General features: G+C 45.3%; 1 protein-coding gene across 1 annotated transcript in view; it reads left to right on the forward strand.

Moving 5' to 3' along the window:
- LOC135185304 (serine protease inhibitor Kazal-type 5-like) overlaps window positions 1-18,999 on the forward strand; it is a 44,078-nt gene that overhangs the window by 15,024 nt on the left and 10,055 nt on the right. Inside the window, exons 2-7 of the mRNA XM_064161932.1 lie at window positions 452-479; window positions 13,064-13,089; window positions 14,142-14,269; window positions 14,853-14,916; window positions 16,535-16,662; window positions 16,832-16,883. Of these exons, the coding sequence (XP_064018002.1) occupies window positions 14,253-14,269; window positions 14,853-14,916; window positions 16,535-16,662; window positions 16,832-16,883 (261 nt within the window). The 5' untranslated portion in view covers window positions 452-479; window positions 13,064-13,089; window positions 14,142-14,252. The remainder of the gene's footprint in view (window positions 1-451; window positions 480-13,063; window positions 13,090-14,141; window positions 14,270-14,852; window positions 14,917-16,534; window positions 16,663-16,831; window positions 16,884-18,999) is intronic.

An 18,999-nucleotide genomic window follows, 5' to 3' on the forward strand; every position in this document is an offset into this window, starting at 1 on the left:
CCCTTGGCTTTTTTTTGCTGATACTGAGAATGAGCACTAAGTGGGTACTAGCACCACTACAACCATGCTGCAACAAATGTTGCCTGGGTTTCATAGTAAATATGGGACTCATCATTTATTTGTTATTAATTAAATCTCCAGCCTGAAGATATGCTAATTATTTTATACACCATCCTAATCTCTAGGAGAGCATCTTCAAAAATATGTGAGAGGGGGTGGGGTAAAAGCCTAGGGCACATTGGTATGCTATGGTTTTTTAATCTGAGAACAAAAATACCTTGCAAACAAATAAATTCCTTTTAACTGCTTGCTTTTGTAAACGTGATGATCAGTGTATCTCCTAGGGTAGATTTAAAGCCAGTTAGCTGCAGGCAGAGGATTGTTTTGAGTTAATTCCTGCTTCACTCAGAGCAGTGATTTATTTAATTTTTTTTTAAGCCTTTTCTTTCAGTTTGTGGATTCCTCTGAATGTCTCCCAGGTAAGGTGCAATTCCTCATTAAAGAAAAGGAAGGAAAAAGATAGCCCAGTAAGTGCATTATTAAATAGCTGATGGTAACTGCTTTTGTTACCTCTCACAATACACGTAGCAGCAATCTGGGAATTCCCAGAGACTCATGGAGCTGGAACAGAAAAGCACTGGGTGTGATTATCTTGTCAAAGCACTCAGACTAGACTGAAAATTTGCCTGTGAAGGGATGCGCTGAGCTGCTTTTCTCCTGCACACAGGCACCAAATGGTTCCTCCTTGTTCCCAGCCTGTTGCCTAGTTGTGGTTTCTAGCCTTTGGATCTCATTATTTCTCTACCAGACTGAAGAGCCCATTAGCTGTGATAGACCAATGAAACATCTCTTAATTGATCTAGTGATGTGGTTACTAGTGACGACAGGTGGATGAACTCGATGACCCAGGAGGTCCTTTCCACTCCTGTGCTTTGTGAAGGTAGAACAGTGTTAATGCCAGAGTGAATCACGACTGTGTCCTACATCTCTGGAGGCAGGCTCTATGAACTGTGACTTAAAGCAAAGTGTGTCCCCTTAAGGCAGACATCCAAGCAAGCAGCCAATGGAACCAATTGTACAACAATGAATGCAAAAGCAAACAGCCTTTGGACACGGATAGAGCTGTGTGCTGCATCTGGTCCTCAGCTGGTAATGGGTGGATGGGCAGTAAGTCACAAGGGTGAACCTCTGCAGTGAAGGTAGCTGAGTGGTAAGACAGGCATCAGTGGAGATGAAAACTACATGCAACAGATTCAGGAGGAGGAGAAAGGAAAAGGACTCTGCAAAGGCAGGAGTCTTATCTTGTGACAAGCAGAGACTGACTGATATGAAAGGGAAATTCCTTAGGCAGATGCTCAGTCCGTGCTCCCCAGCCTGAGGGCTATGTCTGTCACTGTCTCCCTGTTTTGGTGCTGCAAATTAAAAGTCTTGGTTTTGGTTCACATTCTGTGTAAAGTGTAGCCACCTTTGTACAGGTGTACTCACATGCAACAGTCAGGCTGTGGCATCCTTAGCTCATGCAATGGGTGCAAATGCAAGCTCTATCCAAATGTACTAAACCCTATTTGGAAGTCTCCATCCCTGCAGCCCAAATGTTGAATTATGTCCTTATTTCCAGCTGGGAAACCGTGACCACAATCTCAGCCCTGGAAGGGGCCATGGGCTGGGAGGTGCCAGCAGCCCACCAGGAAAGGCAGTTTTGCTACTGGCTTCTTAATGTCTTGGACAATAACTTGGAGTATGTTCAGCCAAGACAAGAGATGTTTTAGACAATATGAACACTAATGGGAGCTGGACTCTCACTTGAAGTTTTACTGCTTTTACACTTCTGCCAGGCACTGCCTGGTGATGAAAAGGGGTCATGTTCCTCGAAAAACTGAAATGATGCAGATATGGGTCTTTCCCTGGCCTCGCTTCAGCTCTGGGGTGCTGTTGGTGTCTGCCACATGCCACTCTCACTAGCCAATTTGCTAATCAATCAGTGCTGGTGAACATGCTTCCCGCTGCTGTCATTAGGCGTTTGTTAGCTGATCTGCTGCACCATTAGACTGGCGACACGGCTTCAAGGGAATGCTTATTAAGCTGGGTATGGGTGCAGAGACCAGTGTGTTGTGTGAAACAGGGCTATTAAATGCAAGTGCAAAGCCACAGGTAGTTAAATGTAACCAGGTGAATCTCAGGAGTTCCCAGAGTGAGCACATTCCTGCTGCAGGGATAACAGAGCTCTGTGTGTGGTGGATGAGTGCCTATGGGAAAGGCATGGTTTGTAACAGCCTTTGGGTTAAATGTGTGCTGAACTCCTAAGAAGGGTATCTGCTTGAGAAGCAGACAAAGGGACTCTGAGGTAGCTTTGCAGTGGCTGAGGAAGTGCTTCAGGCAGCACTAAACAGAAGGAAAGAGCACCAAAGACCTACAAACTCTTTGGGAAAGGTTATTTCCCCTTCTTTAATGGAGGGTGAGTGGAAGATTGGAGAAGTGTATAACAAAAAAGGGGAGCCACCAGCATGGGCAGAGTCCCTGGTGATGTAGAAAGAGAAGATGGCTCTCTTCTCTCTCCTTCAGAGGAGAAGATGAAAAAAATCTAACCAGGACTGCCATGTCAATCAGCTGTGTCTGCTGGAGGTGCTGCAAGGTGCCTTTAACTCAGCAGATCAACTATTGGTGACTGTTAACACTCCTTTTAGAAGGCATGGTCCGTGCCTGTAGGGAAGTCCAGAGGCAGGCCAGACCCATGGAGTAGGCAGGATTTGGAGCATATCTTGCTGAGTGTGGTGTGCCCCAGCACACTGGCAAGGCGGACAGATGTTTGATGGAGTGTTTTCTCAGTGCTTGCAGAGTTCAGAGGAATTTCTCTGTCATTCAGCATGAAAAAACTTGTTATCTGGCCAGGAGGTATTGTGTAGAGAAGCCTCCACGTCAGGGCTTTGCTGTGGGACACTAATGTAGAGATGTCTCATGTCTCTGTGTAAACAAAGTCATGCAAGCTGGAATTTGACATGGTGTCCTAGTACTGGTGCCAGAAAGGCCTGGCAAGCACTCCCACCAGAGCACAGGGATTATTACCTCAGTAGCCAGGAGTATTGGCTGAAAACCAGGCACAAACTTGCAAGGAATTCAATGCCTGTAGATTTGCACTCTGCACTACTTTTGACCACAGTAGAGGGGAGCAGACTCTGGGGTGGCACTGAACAGAGGCACGAAACTTGGGTCTTGGTGTGCAAGTGTAGGCAGTTGAATAGTGAGGACTCAGTGAAGTTTTTCTTAAAGAATGTTAGACCTAAAATGATTCCCCAGAATCCTGATCCAGTTTTGGTGATTCCTCTCCCTTCTGAAGCATCTAGAGCTGTGCCATTACCTACAATAATGCTGAACTATTCCTTTAGCGTCCAGAGCCATGCTGTTGAAGGTAATGATGCTCTCTGTCAGCATGTCTCCCTTTGCCACAGAAAGGTAAGGTGTTTAAATCATCTTGCACCTCAGATAAAGGGACAAGCCTTCTCTTTTCTAAGTACTGCCACACCAGCAGCAAGTAGGAGAAAGGTTGGATGGTGGCTGAAAATTGAGTGCCTTGAAGATGCTCCATGACTTCCAGTATAAAAACAAAGGATTTCAACCAAATATGAATACCCATGTCACTTGTATGCTCTATCCCAGATCTTGGGGACATGAAAGGAATAGGAAAAGACAGTGAAAGCCCCATAGTTCATATATAAATATTCTACTTTCAGCTGAAGTTGTGGTATTGTGTTTGTTTTTAGTGAAAAGTCGATAGTGTCCTTTGGAAACAAATTTTCTAGTTGCAGTCCATGGCAGCAGACATCTCTGGTACTGATGCTGTGGTCCACCAGATGAATGCACAGAAATGCCTTTTTTCTCAGTTGCCTTCTATAAGGCAAAGAGATGTGGGATCTGGTCTTCTTGTAGGTTCCTCAAGAGGAATGGCTGATGCCTCGAGGGATCACAGGCATGGCTAAGGGTGCCTGCCATCGGGGATAGGGTAGAGATCAGGGTTTCATAGCGCTATTAGCAGAGTGGGGTGTGGTGATACTATAATCTAAGAGCAACCAACACCCACATGGGGTGTGTTTCTGGCCTCCTGCTGTTGCTGCAGCCATGGATATTGACACTTAAGCCACCACACCCTGCAGCCAATTCCAACACTGTAGAGCCTTTGCTACTGATAAAACATAAATAGTAATTTTGTAGAGACAAAAACATTGCTTTTGCCCGTCACTGTTCAAGTGCAAACAGATGGTGTTGAGGGTTGTTGTTGGGTAAGATGGTAGGCTCAGCTCTCACTGGAAGTCAGGCTGTTGGTACCCCTCATTGGAACAGCACTGACAGGGTGCAGCTGGCAGCACAGGACGGGGCAGCATTACTCAAGTGGGTCATCCCATGCAGCATAATCCTTAGTGTGCTGTGCCCAGGGGCTCTCCAGGCATTCTTCTTGCTGCCCACAGGAAAATAATCTCATGAAAGACTTTTCTTCCTCCTTTGAAATCCTGCAGTTTCAGTAACCTGGTGACAGCCATTGTCTTGTCTTTTCATCTGTGAGTTGAATCCAGAGTCAGAAAAATGTCTACTTTGTTCCTGAACAATGGGGCAGTTTCTTCGCATGACTCTGGCTCTGCCGCCGTGTGCTGGGCTTTGCTTCTAGTCCTGGCCTACAGCTGGAGCTCAGCAGAGGCTGGAGAATACCCACAATGAATCTGGAGGGTTATGCAATGCTGCACATGGAGTAAAATTCTTTTCTAACCCCTGCAGGCGATCAGTTTACGCCCTGAATGATGAGATTTTGATTACCCTTATCTAAGCTACAAATACTGTTAAGGGCAATGAAATCAGCTAGCACTGGTAAGCCCATCAAAGCCCAGGTCCTGGTGGCATTCTGAGGCTGGTAGTTCTCTGCAGCTCTGTGGGATGTTGTGGTGCTTTGCCATGGGAAATTCTTTCATTATGCAGATGTTACTTGCTGAGGCCTTGTAGATCAAACCCCAGCTCCTGCCATCTCCAGCTGAAAAGTTTTCAATGAGCAAGTACTGCCCTGGAAAGTGTTGACAGTAGGACTGGCAGGCTGCTTCCCCAGAGCCTGTGGGGAGAGCGCCTTGTTTCCATGGTGGGATTTCCCTCTGAATGCAGAGACTGGTTCCAGTATCCCCAACATCACATGGCATTGGTTATAGCCTGGGGAGCAGCTTTGCTCTCCCAGTGAGCACAGCTTCTCAGGGCAGCTTCATTCTTTTGCAAGCTAATGTTGTTGAGCTGTGGGGAGATTCCCGGCTGGAAGGTGAGATGCTTCCATGGCCAGACAAAGGCTGGTGGGTGGAATGAGACTGGGTGGTATGTTAGACATTCAGGTGCATCTCTCTCCTGGATTCCTTTGTCTCGTATTTCACATCTAGACAAAATGTGTGTGTGTATGTATAGATAAAATCCAATCCAGCAGTAAAGCAGAACTTCTTGTACCATTCGGCCTAATGGAGTGGAAGCAGAATGAAGTTGATCAGTTTTCAAGGACAAGAGAGATCTATAGAATCAAACAGGTTGGAAGAGACTTCCAGTCCAACCCATCACCCAGCCCTGTCCAATCAACTAGACCATGGCACTAAGGACCATTTGCACAGCACACCAGACCATAAAAGCCACCAGTGTTTCCCACACCAAACCTAAGAGATAGCATTGTTGTTTTGACTTGTGGGAGGATCTCTCACACCATGGGGATGAGTTCCAGTGTAAGACCAGAGATGAATAGATTGAAATAGGTGTGACCCAGAGGATAATGTGGCCTTCTGCATCTTAATGTACCCATCTATGAAATGCAAATAATAACAGGGGGCACCCTCTAGGGCTTCATTAGTCCTTTGAAGATGGCATGTGTTGCGTGCCATTATTGTGATCTCCTAATGTTGGCCTCATCCCTGCCTTTTGGACATACACCTCTTGCTGTTGCTCACTTCCTGATTCATTTCCCCCTCCTCCCTGGCCTTTGTCACTGCTGACTTAGCTTGATGGTGCCAGTCAGCCACATGTCATGGTGGCTCATGGGTTGGGGAGGGTTCCAAGAAGAGACCCATGCTCTGGTTCAAGCACAGTGTGCTGGAAATGGCTGCCTGCCATTGCATTGTGGATGTCATGAGGAGTCTCAAGACCTTTCTATGGTGGAGAATGTACAAATGGCATGTAAGAGGTCATAAACCAAGGTGCTTTTGGTGTCTTAGGTCAGAGCTAAAGTGTGTATTTGAACAAGAAAGGAAACCTGATGTCAGGGAAAGGTATGACCTGTGAGGTGCTGGGTCCAGAAAAGGAGGCAGCAGATGCTGGATTTAGGGAAAGTTGTTAGATACTATCAGTGCACAGAGATTGCAAAGTAATTGATTCAAACTGATTTTATACACTTATTTCATTTTGACACAGTAACACCACTTGACATAGACCAATTTAAAGTGTTTTATTCTTCAGTAGAACTTGTTGCTGTGTTCTGGGCATGCTTCTGAAATGCCTCTTACTGAGGCTCCATGTGCACAGGACTTCTCTGCACCTGGTTCTAAGGGGTGAATGAAATCAGATTTCTGTCATTCCTCTCCTGGCCCTTATCAGTTCACCTGTCTTGATGAGCTGCCAGGAGGGGAACAGCGCTCACAGATGCTGAGACCTGACATACTCTGACGCTGCATTTGCAGTGATGTGTTCAGGTGGTGTGGAGAGTCAGCCAGGTGCTGCCAGGCTGGGTTACACACCCAAGACAACAGCTGGAAATGAGCAGCCTCTTCAGAAGGACTTTTCACTAGATCAGAAAAGTGGTGCTCTTGTTTTGGCTCAGGAACCTCATCCTGATTGAAATGACTGTGGGCTAGACCTTGGGTACCTGCAGTGATGGTGGGTTTTCAGGATGACCAAGACTCATTTCCCTGAAGATCTGGAAAGCATTCATCTGAGAGCTGCAGGTAGGCAGGTATGAGCAGGGGTTCTCTGGGATGTGGCTTTTGTGCTCCAGACTCTTAAACTCTTCACCATTAGCTTGGTGCTGACTGGCTTGTTGGCTGATCAGCAACTGGATCTTGGTCACAGAAGAGCTTTGTCCAGTGTCGTAATCCTTGTTCTGGCATGGCACACGTGCAGACAAGGTACCTCTCAAGCAGAGCTGAGGAGATGGGTGAGATATTTTTGCAGCAGAGTCTGGCCCAGATTGACTTCATAACTAAGTGTCCCTGGGGGGCTGGAAGCCATCTCAGTGTGGTGGTTGCCAGCAGAGATGAATCCTCTTCTAAGGCACTAGGCAAGATGGGCAAATAGGCCACCTCTGCATGCAACACTTTTGTAGATGCCACTCAGAAGACTATGCCACATTTTTGACAGCTCAATAATCTTCCCTTCATATTTCTTATTTGACAGCTGAGACAGAAGTGAGCTGCAAGGGGCTTCTTCCTCTGAACCTAAAGTGTTAATCCTGAGAGGCCAAGTCAATGTGAGTAAGTGTCTTTGAAGTCCTTACATTTTGAACTGTCTCACTTTGGAGGTGTAACCCATGAAACACTGATGAAGTTGAGCACTCCAGACTCTGCTTTAAGCAAAACACCATTTGCTATGGGTTTCCTTTATTAAATATACTAAACAACTATGCCTCTTCTTTCAGCCCTGAGGATCTCTGGGTAGTGAGAGGTACATAGTGGTCAGCAGGAAAAGAGATGCTTCAATATTTCAGAAGAGTTAAGCAGTGGTAGTGATGGGGTTCCTCTGGCAGCAAGGTAGGGGGAAAGAGATGGTGGAGTAAAAAGTGTGTCAGTCTAGACAGGAAGCACAGCTATGGGACTATGGTGGCAATGTAGGCACAGCTGTAGCCTTATTAGAAAGGAGCTCCTTTTCCTGGAAGAGAAGAACAGTGGATGGAACCTGGTCTTGAGCAATGCCTCTGCAAGTGTGAACAGGGAAGAGATGGCAGAGCACAAACCACCTGTAAGTCTGTGAAGGTTGTGGTGGTGCAAGCTTGGCTGGTGCTCAGGAGGAAGAGTGAGCAACACCGGTGATAAAAGATTCATGTTGCTTTACCAGTCTGGTCTGAGGGCCCAGAAGTGATGCTGGGTAAAGTTTCCTTTGCTTGCGGAGGCAGATGTTGATAATACTGAAGTCACCGCACTGATTGCAGAGATGTGAGTTTTCCAGTGTGGGGGGGGGGAAATTCAAATGCTACCAGTGCTGTGCTGCCAAAGTTGGTCTGCAGATCTTCATCAGGGCTCATTTTCTCTTGCTGTTATGGCTTTGGAGACCTGAGCCAAAACACTGCTTAGCTCTGAGGTGAAAATGGGGCTGTGCACAGCTCATGCTCTTGAGCATTGAGGGCTAGAGACTGGCATTGAAGCAATGAATAGCTCCTAAACCAGAGATTAAAAACAAAACAAAAAATCCCATCAACCCACAAGTACTAAACCAACCACCCAAAAGAAACACCCTCACTCCCAACAGCAAAATAACCCCAAACAAACACACCCCCCTGCAATCCCCTCCCACAAGATCCCCTCCCCCAAAACCAAACCAACAAACAGAAAACCCTCAAACACACCCAAACAACAAAACTCCAAAAAACCCCACCCCCTCCAACCAGTTATAGTACCAAGAAGTTTTGCCTTGACAAACATCCATAGGGGATGCTAAATCCATTAGCAAGGAGCTGATCCCATCTGTAAAATAGTGTCATGTCATTACAGGGAAGAAAATCTTCTGAGTGGACAAGGCATGGGAATTATTTTTATGTATCTATAGATACATTTGTGTGTGGGCACAGCCTGTGAAGCAGTGAAATGTGGAAACATCAGAAAATGGGAGAATTATTATAGGAAAAGGAGCATAAGCATGTTCAGCACTAATTGAAGTCTGAGTAATTTGCCTGCTTATTGGACTTCCCTCCCCATTTTCCTTGGGACCCTGAAGAGGGAAGGTGTGACTAGCCCCTGTGGCTGTGTCCTGCCCACTGGGCTGCTGGCCCTCTTCAGTGGCTATAGAGCTTTATCCCTAAGACTCCTTACAACCTCTTGGCTTTCCACCTGACAGGAGTTCGCCTATGTTTCATGTTCTGCTCCCATTTCTCCCTGCGTTTTCTTAGTCATTCCTCTGTGATTATTTTTATCTCATTGCCTGCTCTGGAAGAGTGAGGTAGAAAACAGATGCAATGAGAGCTATCTCACCAGGCATAGCATCATTATATGCTGTTTACTTTCCCAAAACTTTAACTGAGACACCAACAAAAGAGTCTTTGTAGTATCTCTTCTCACCCTCAGCTGCTTTTCTCAGTGGCATACTGCTCTTCAGCATAGTTATTTTAAAATCAAGATTAGCAAGGTGCTGGACTAAACCCATTGCTACAGCATCAGGATCATGTCTCCTACAGATCTGATCCTGCAGTATGAACTCCTATGGAAATTAATAGGCTGTCTGGATTCCAGTGCAGGATTGAGACTTTATTGTGTATATCCATCAAGAAAGGCAATCAAGTGAGTCAGACAAGGTTTATGTTTAATCCACTATTGCTGTCATCCCTCGTTATTCTGCTCAGGTTTCCTTTTGTAACTCAAGCACAGAGGAGCAAATTTTCCAGACCATATGGTTTTGCAGGGCTGTCCCCATGCCATGATAGCACATTTCATACCATTGGTGGGTTTTTTTTAGAAGGTTGTAATTATGCAGTTGTCACTGGGAGGGAAACTCTTCTTCTTCTTCTTCTTTTTCTTCTTAAACAAAATAATATGTTTTAAAATGTCATTTTTCTGCATCTGGACATGGTTCAGGTTTTAGAATGCCCCAAATATCTTGATTCCAGCTGTCTCCAGTAGGTTGGTGAGGGTGTAGCTGGTGGGTAGGGTGTAGTAGTGGTGGCTATGGAAGATATGTGGTGGTCATAGGACCTGTCTGGGGTCAGGATCTGGGTATCTTTCTTTGTCTGCCTGCACTGCCAGGTTGGTTGCTGCTCTCACCTGGCCAGTCACAGAATCACAGAATTTCTTAGACTGGAAAAGACCACCAAGATCACTGAGTCCAATCATGAGTTTCTGACCAGGTCTGGTAACTACTGCACCTGCTTCAGGAACAAGGTGGTCAGCCAGCTGTCTTAAAACAGGGAACTGTTTTACTTCTCTGTAAGGTTGGGGCTTTTGGAGGAAAAGAAAATGTTAAAACCAAAACCCATTTAAAAATGCACTTCTCTTCCCCTAAACCTACCACCTCATGGCTGACTCAAGGGGAGATGCTTCAGGGACAAAGAACATCTTTTGGTGTTTTATGTCTTTCAAATAGATTTCCATCTCTATCCACCTTTAAACTACCACAGACACTTCTTTTTTTTTTTTTCCATTCTGGAGATGTTCCTATTTATCCTAAGGATTTTCTCAGGCATGCTACATCAAGTTACTTTTCTCTTTCTGTTGGCCTCCCCTTGAATTCAATGCTCAAATATGCATGCAGAAATTATTTCATGATTCAGGACAACACAGAGCATTTCATCTCTGCCATGAACCATCTGCATGACCTCAGGCAGTTTACTTCTCAGTTCCAAACTCTCCTCTGTGAACACCATGCATGATTTTGCTTTGAGTTGAACAGAAATGCTAGGAATGGCCACACACCCATCTAGGACTTGCTTGGCTCTGGCTCTGGTTCTGGTCGTAAACACTAACAGCTACTCTGGCCTGAGAAATGGATGGCAGCAATTTTTTACTAGGATTGATACTGAGCTGTGCTGCCCTGTCTGGCCAGATGCATATGTCACTCAGAAATATGTTTTCATCCTCAGATGCTGCTGCTTGCCACTCTGCACAGCTACAGCCTGCTTGCCTGTGCTCAAGCCCCCTGCTCATCACTCTGGTCTGCTTGACTCTCTCATTTATCCACCCATTTCAAACTTTGCAAATCACTTTTCCCCTGGAATTCTCTCCTATTTCACTGAAGAACAAGACACACACAGCTGCTTCCCACATAAATCACATTCCAAAACTTTGAAGTCATCTTTATTTTCCTCCTTCAGGCCTCCTGAGAAATGCTGCACAGGATGACAACCTTCATTTTTATTCCTTCTGACCTTGCTGGACAATTTACATCAATAACAACATCTCTCTAGGAGCACTGATCTGTTTGAAGAGCAGTGTCTATGTGGTCTGCCAGGCACCATGTGGGCTGAGGAAAGGTTTTTGCTAATAGCACTGCAATTTCTTCTGAAGGTAACAGGGAGAGACAGGAGAGGGATGAGGAATTGACTGCCTGGTTTTCTCAGTAGTGCAGCTGCTATGTGAGCAGCAGCAAACACAACAAATTTCAACAAGGCCTCAAACTTGAAGTTGTTTTTCAGCCTTACCTGAGTGCTTACTCCTTTGGTTAATACTGAAGTGCTTCAGTAAAAGCAGACTGACTTCCAGGCAGGTCTCAAGCGACCTGCCCTTGCTGGATCCAAATCATTAAAGTAAACCCCTTTCACCTGTTTTGGTGAGATGTGGAAGTGTATTAGTGGTGTGCTGGCTGGGGTACCTCTGTCTCATGAACAACCCTTAAAGGTGGCAAGAATTCCTCCAGCAGTATAGAAAACCTGAAATTGTCTATTTATGATTTTCTTACCTTGACAAAATGCAGGGAGTGACTCAAATATGTCCCATCCTTATGGAAATTAATTGTGTTAATGGGATCATTAGAACTTAGAGCTACTGTCATCAGACTGGTTTTTGCAGCTAATGATGGTTCTTGGGAAGATTATGTCATAGTGAAGGCGGAGAATCCGCTCATCTATATATACGCAGTCTGACCTAAGCCCTTTCTTTGGGTTTCGTTGAGCAATGCACTAATAGAATCAACACAGGCAAGCAGCTGCCACCCTCACCATGAAAATAGAAGGTGCTTCGGTGGTCCTTGCTCTGGCATTTTTCTGCTTCTTCTCAGGTTAGTAACTTTTGATGTTCTCTGGGCTGAAACCTGGGACTGGCAGAGGATGCAGCTCAGGAGATCCTGTAAAGACAGTGAGAGGAGCTCTCCAGTCCTCTCATCCTGTTCTTTTGACAAGCATTATAGCATAATCAGAAGACCTTTTTTTTTTTACTGTGCTACTTGTATTGATTTGGTATAGCATGTTCTTGAGGATGGCTTTTTCTTCTTGCTTGTGAAAATGGTGAAGTTCCACTGATAGGTGAAAGTATCTGGTTTTAGTAGAATTAATTTAACAACAAGTAATAACAGCAGCAACAGCAAAACAAATCCCCAATTGTCTAAGAGGAGGAAGCCAAATTTCCAACCAGATGGAATTTTTGCATAAAAATCTTGACTTTGAACAAAAGCATAATGCAATTTTTAGTAGCTTCAGAAAAATGGAGATCTCTTGTCAACACTCTAAGGAATACATTTTCAGTGTGGCTTTGGCAGGAGTTGAGGCTTGATGTAATGGTCTTTACTGCCTGTTTCTATGGAAAAAGAGCTAATGGAGGATTCTTGATGCTTCCTTGTGATGCTAATGATGATATAAGAGGAAAGGATGAAAGGTATGATACCGGGTCTAAAGAGTGTAGAAAGAGAGGTGTATCAACTACCTACCTGATGACTTATTAATTTAGTAATTGCTGTGAAGTACTGCAGATGGAATGGGTCTTGAAAAGGAACTTGAAGGTCTGAGCAGGTGATGTTGCATGCCAGCTCTGACACCCCAATTCTAACTGAATGATGAAGAAACCAAAACACGTTTGGATAATAAGATTGATACCACTACCAAGGCAGTGGAGCAGAATAACAGAGCAACAGTTACTGAATCAACCATGGAACTTGGATTTTTAAGAGAGAAAAGCAACAAAATCAAGGAGGGGACGAAGGAAATTGATGTGCTTTTGCATTTGAATAACAAAGTGCAATATTCTAGAAGGTCTCTAATGCCCAGCCCTTTCTGTCAGTGTACAATAATGTATTGGATTAGCTTTTATCTGGAGGTATTTGAGTGGATTAGGAAACTGCATCAAGTATTTTAATTAAATGGCTTTGATTTAAAATTTCCCTTCAAAAACTGTGCATGGTTTCATTATTGGGTCTTCTGTTGTTGTTGTTGCAGATGTTGCCAGCCAAGCTTCAATTAAGGCAAGTCCAACCTTTTCTATTCTGATTCTCTTTTTGTTTTGCCAGCTACAGTGCTTAATGCATGCTCTGAGCAAAGCCTTTCAGACTGACTGTACTTAGATATCATAATGCTTTTTCAGTGGTGGAAAAAGCAGTGAATCTCTCCATGTTTGGAGACAATACTTTTGTAATACAACAATGGCTCTAGCTGACTGTGTATGTTTGGTGTGCTGTGCTGAGCACATCTGGACAGCTCTGGTCTGGAAATCTTATGAGACAATGTTAGAAATGGCATGAATTATATTTCTAATGATATTTTAGCATTTTGCTTCTGATCCAGCAGATACCCCTGGCTCTGATAATTCCCAGGTCTGATAATTAAAAGAACTAAGTCAAGTCCTTTGAGTCTCAGAAAATTATTTGATTCAATGACTGAGAAGTCAGCTCCGTTTATGTTTTAATTAAACAAGCTTTCCTCTTCTTAGTAAAGACCCTCTTGGAAAACACAGTAGCCAAAAATAACTAAATGGTTCATTGATTCTCCCCAGTCTGCATTTTAGTCACCCAGCAATTGGTTACTGCAGCACTACACAATATTACCCCTTTGCTTCCAAAGAGGATTGTATTTTCCTTGCTTCAGTCTTGCATCTGAATTGCTCTTCAGTCACTCTGGTCCATTCATTACACTTGCATCCTACTGCCACTTCCAGGGCTATATTTTCTGCTCTTGACTAACTTTATCATGAAGTCCTCCTCTGCAGAAGGTAGCAATTTGCAGCTGTATGCAAATTAAATATGTATTTCTTGTCCCATGAATAATGGCTTTTGAAATGGGCGTTTTGAACTTTTGCCTTGACTTTTCTGCCTCAAGGAGCAATAAGTGGAGTTCAGGGTGCAGCCTGCACCAAATGTAGTGATTGGCAAGGGATGGAGCTGAACAATGTGGTAGCCTCAGGCCTGGTGTAGAACAGACTATTGCTGTAGCCCACCCGAAAAAGTTTAAATGTGAAATAACTGTTCTGAGGCTCTCAATGGACTCTGAGCCTCCTCTGACTGTCTTCTGTGCTCTTCAGAATGAGTGCAGGAAAATCTGGTCACTTCTCCGCAGTGGGAAGTTTTCCTGTCCCACCACCAGGGAGCCTGTCAACAGCCCAGATGGTAAAGCAGACCTCAACAAGTGCCTGATGTGCCAAAGACTGCTGTGAGTATCAGCTGTGTGCTGGCTGCAGTGACTGCTGCCCTTTCTCAGCACATCATCTCCTCTTGTGAGGAGCCCACACAGAGGAGACTCCATGCTGTAAAACTGTAGTCCTGGGCCAGACAGACCAGTTAGCAGCTCTTCAGCAAACCTGTGAACCCAGCAGCTCTCTGCAGCTTATCACATGGAGGACACACGCCACAGTGTGAGGAGCAAATCCAGAGTGAAAACAGAATCATAGGATAGTAGAGGTTGGGAGGGATCTCTGGAGATCATATAGTCCAACACCTCCACTAATGCAGGTTTGGCAATTTCTTGATCCTATAGATGGTGTGTGATAGGATGGAAGCACCTGGCTGTTAGGAAGAGAGAAAGGATATCAATTGCCCCCAGTGTAGAGACTCTAAACACCCCGAGCAGATCTCACTGAGCTGCAGTCCCTGTGCCGGTCTGTCCTGCTGCCTTGCGCAAGGGGAGGTGGGGTTGGCAGGACTGGCCTTTAATCACCAGCTGTTTTGGTTTTATGTCCAAGGACTGCTTGCTGCTGTCACTCATGCCCCTCTCTCTCTCTCTCTCTCTCTTGCAGGGAAAAAGGCTCAGACAAAGGGCGGGGTGGTGAGGCGAACAGGAATGTGAACTCCTTGGGAGAGGTGAGGTGAAACATCACTACTGGAGCCAGTCTCCTGGGCACACTGGGAGCAGGATGATGTGATGGCATTGCATTGTTGCCTCTGACCCACTTGCTGAGCACATTTCCTTGTTTGTGGCGTGGGAAACACTGGCTTGGCTGATGGGGAAGGGCCTGGCAATGGGAGCATGAGGCTTGATGCCATTCAGAAGCATAGAGGAACTCAAAATTCCTCAGAGCTCCTCCCAGGCAATCTGGTCCCCATCGGGCAACTAGCAATATGGCACACACAGCCTGTGCCTGACCCCGAGTATGGGCTAAGGAGGATGCCTGCCTGTTTGTAAAGCACACCAATGGCATCTGACAAATAATTAATAGCAGTGATGGTGCATGTGAGCTCTGACTAGGGCAGGGTGTGGGAGCAGACTGGCTTTAATTGTCCCTTGTTTATCTTGTTGATGCACCAGGCTGGTTTCTTTTACCCATAGCTGTTTTTCTGGATAGCAGATCTTTATGTGGAGGGAGTTTTGAGCCTTATGTTTTTATTCTAGATAGGAGGCAATTGGTTTCCATCAGATAGTGCTGGTTGCAGCGATTGATTGATGATTGATTGATTGATTTTTCACATCTGGTCAGGCAGGGGAGCTTCTGAGCTGTTGTGTGCCTGGGCAATTCAAAGGCTTTGTAAAGTACAGTTGTCCTAAGGGAGATATCTTTTAAGCACCTGACTTGCTGAAGTGTGGTCCTGAAGGCAGGACAGCATCAGGATGAGACCTACACTGAATTCCTTTGTTCAGCCATAGATTTTCTGTCTGGCTTCTGGCAAGTAATTTCCTAGGCTTCACTTTACCATCTGCAGAGCTGGGATAAGTTATCAAACCATCTCCTCTACACAGTGCAAAGGGTGGTGGTGGGAAATGTATTACAGATCATATGGGAGACAACTTTAAAAGCTCTGCAGAGAAGAACCTAAAGAGATGTAGCATGTGTTTCTTAGGCTACAGATCTGCTTGTGTGATCCAAAAGTTACAGGAAAGCTCCTCAGAAGACAGAAATGACCAGGCTGAAATGTTTAAGCAGGTCTTGCTACAAAAGCTTTTTGTGAAATGAGTGCTTTGGATCAGTTACTGCATAATGTCTTGTTAAGTGGAGGGTAAAAACACCCACCTCTTGTTCTGACCTATTTGGGAACGTGAGATATGTGAAGATGTATTTCTTAATGCCTGCAGCTTCATCTTTTTGCTATGCCTGGATTGTAAAATTCTTGGTAGTGTATTCTTTCACAAGAGATGGGAAAGCTGACTTCTTCATTCAGAATTCACTCAGAGATTCTAGCCTTTATACTTGGAGCAGAATCTGGAGGCTCTTGCATGTCTTAGCTATTAGAAATAGAAAAAAAAGGCAAACCCAGATGCCAAAGACAAATCTGCTCATCTAAATGTACTAATTTATTTATGTTGCCTGCTATAGTTTCAGAGAACACATCAGGCAAATGATGGTTTTCTAGACTTGAGCCTCAAGGGAACGAAATGGTGTTTGAAATATAATTCATTGGGTGGAGAATCCCTGTGGATTTGGGGGAGATGTGTCTATCTGTCTCAGCACATCTGTGTTAACCGATGCTTTTGCCATTTCTACAGGATGACTGCCGAGAGTTTCGTGACCTTTTCAAGAGAGGGAAACTTTCCTGCACCAGAGAAAATGACCCTGTCCGGGATGCCTCTGGGAAACAGCACAGCAATAAGTGCATCATGTGTGCAGAGAAGTTGTGAGTAGAGAGAAACCTATCTTCTCTGTTGAGGCAGAAGCTGCTGGAGCGACCCAGCTGCTGATGCTGGCGGATGGGATCACTCGGCCCTCCTGCGGCCGATGGCAGCGAGAGCGTCTCATTGCTCCAGCTCTGCGGTGCTCACTCTCTCATCTTGCTTCTCTTCCAGCAAAAGGGAGAATGAGTGGAAGCTATCTAAAAACAGACAAGGAAAAGATAAGGTGAGATGAAAGTATTAGATGGGTCAATATGAAACTGTATTGATTTCCACTCAAGATAAAGAGAGCATTGTTCGGCTTGTTTGCTCTGCCTCCGCTGATTTAATTTTGAGATCCTCTTTCATTTCCCTCTGTTTCTTGTTTGTACTCTTCAATCCCCCAAGTGAACAACTTGTGCCTGAATCCTACGATCTGTCCCAACTGACTTGTGTATCTAAGGACAAGCAAATCCCATCAGTGTGAGAGACCAGGTGTGCTGTACTGTCCTGAAACCTGGCTCAAGGGTGGAGAGATCAGTGCTGCTGAGGGTGTTAGCCAGGGCAAAAAAGAGAAACAAGTGAAAAGCTCTAGATTTAAAGTCTGCAAAGCTTAGGAGGTCATCATATTCTGGGATGGTGACTCCATCACCTCCCTGGGCAGCCCATTCCAATGCCAATCACTCTCTGGGAAGAACTTCATCCTAACATCCAGCCTAGACCTTCCTTGGCACAACTTGAGACTGTGTCCTCTTGTTCTGTTGCTGGTTGCCTGGGAGAAGAGACCAACCTGGCTACAGCCTCCCTTCAGGTAGTTGTAGACAGCAATGACACCACCTCTGAGCCTTTTCTTCTGCAGGCTGAACACCCCCAGTTCCCTCAGCCTCTCCTCATAGGGCTGTGCTCCAGGCCCCTCACCAGCTTTAGTCAAGAAAAGCCTGGATGAGGCACTTAGGGCCATGGTCTAGTTGATTGGATAGGGCTGGGTATAGGTTGGACTTGGACGATCTTGGAGGTCTCTTCTAACCTGGTTGATTCTATGAGAGCCCAGCCCTGCACTGCCTCCATGAGCCTGTGACTCAGTTGCAGCTTTCCTTGTTGGGAACTTTAAGGAGCTGCCAGTCACCCTCTTTGCCCTGTCACCCTGCAGCCACTGCATCCCTGTGGTTTGATGCTTTGCTGGCAATAGTAGCTCTGTCAGAAGAGGAAAAATATGCTGCTTTTTAACACCTACCTTTCAATTTCTTCTACGGTAGGGACTAGTGCAGTCCCCTTAAGCCTCAGTCATAATCCTATTTCAGTGCTTTTCCTAATGACTTTGGCATGAAAAAAATGGCAGTGTAAGTGAAATTTGCTGATGGCAAAGCTGGGAGGCAGCATCAGCAGAGGAGGATCAGCAGATCACTCATGACTAATTGGATAGTGCTGAGACCTAGAGTAATAGAAACAAGATAAAATGTAATAACAGTGCAAGATCACACAGGCAGTGATTAACAAGAATTCCTGCTTGTCGGTTAGAAGTGACAAAGGATAGGAAAGCTCTGCATTTATTAGTGGGTCAGGGATGTGACAGGCCATGAAAAAGGCAAATGCAAGTGTTGGATGTACTCAGCAAGGTTTCTGCAGCAGAGGTTGGGAAGTTACAGAGCTCCAGAAATGGTAGTTCAAAGGGAAACGGTTTGAGAGAGCCTATTATGAGAAGGCAGATCTGTCTCGGAGGCAGAGAATAGGGGTACTGGGCTGGCACAGAGGGGCTGGAGAGCTTTCTTGGGTTTATCAGGGCTGGGAAACACCCCCAGAACTACAGAGGGGTGTGAGCATACTCTGGTGGTGAGGAGAAGTGAGGCTCTCATGGAGCCCCACTGAAGTGGGGTGCAACATTTCTTTCTGATGGGAGCAATGCAGTGTTAGCTGCTGGCCACAGCAGACATAAGTTTATCCTGTGCCAGATCATGTCTCGCCTACCCAGGGCTAGTTTGGCTCTAGGGAAATGTGGGGCTTAGTATTCAGAGCATTTTTCCAGCATTAGTCTGGTGGCAAAACCAGAGACCTGGAGGCTGAGGTGCCCTGGAAGGGGATGCAGGACACTGAAGGATTTGTCTGCTGGCAGAGAGAATGAGGTTCTGGAAACATCTGAGCAAAGCTAAGGATGAGGCCAGCACCCTGCTACCAACCTTAATGAAAGCTAGCCAAAACTCTCCTGTGCACAAAATGGGCAGAAAATTGCAAGTGTTAAAGCCTATTTTTTTGAAAGTAAAGGATAAGTGGGATTCAGTTACTTTTCCTCTGTTTGGATTTGGCTATTGCAGTGTCTGAAATAGTTGAAATTAGGGGGATTGAACGTTTACATCCAAGTTACATAA

Source organism: Pogoniulus pusillus, chromosome 22 (assembly GCF_015220805.1).
Source record: "Pogoniulus pusillus isolate bPogPus1 chromosome 22, bPogPus1.pri, whole genome shotgun sequence".
Taxonomy (NCBI): Eukaryota; Metazoa; Chordata; class Aves; order Piciformes; family Lybiidae; genus Pogoniulus; species Pogoniulus pusillus.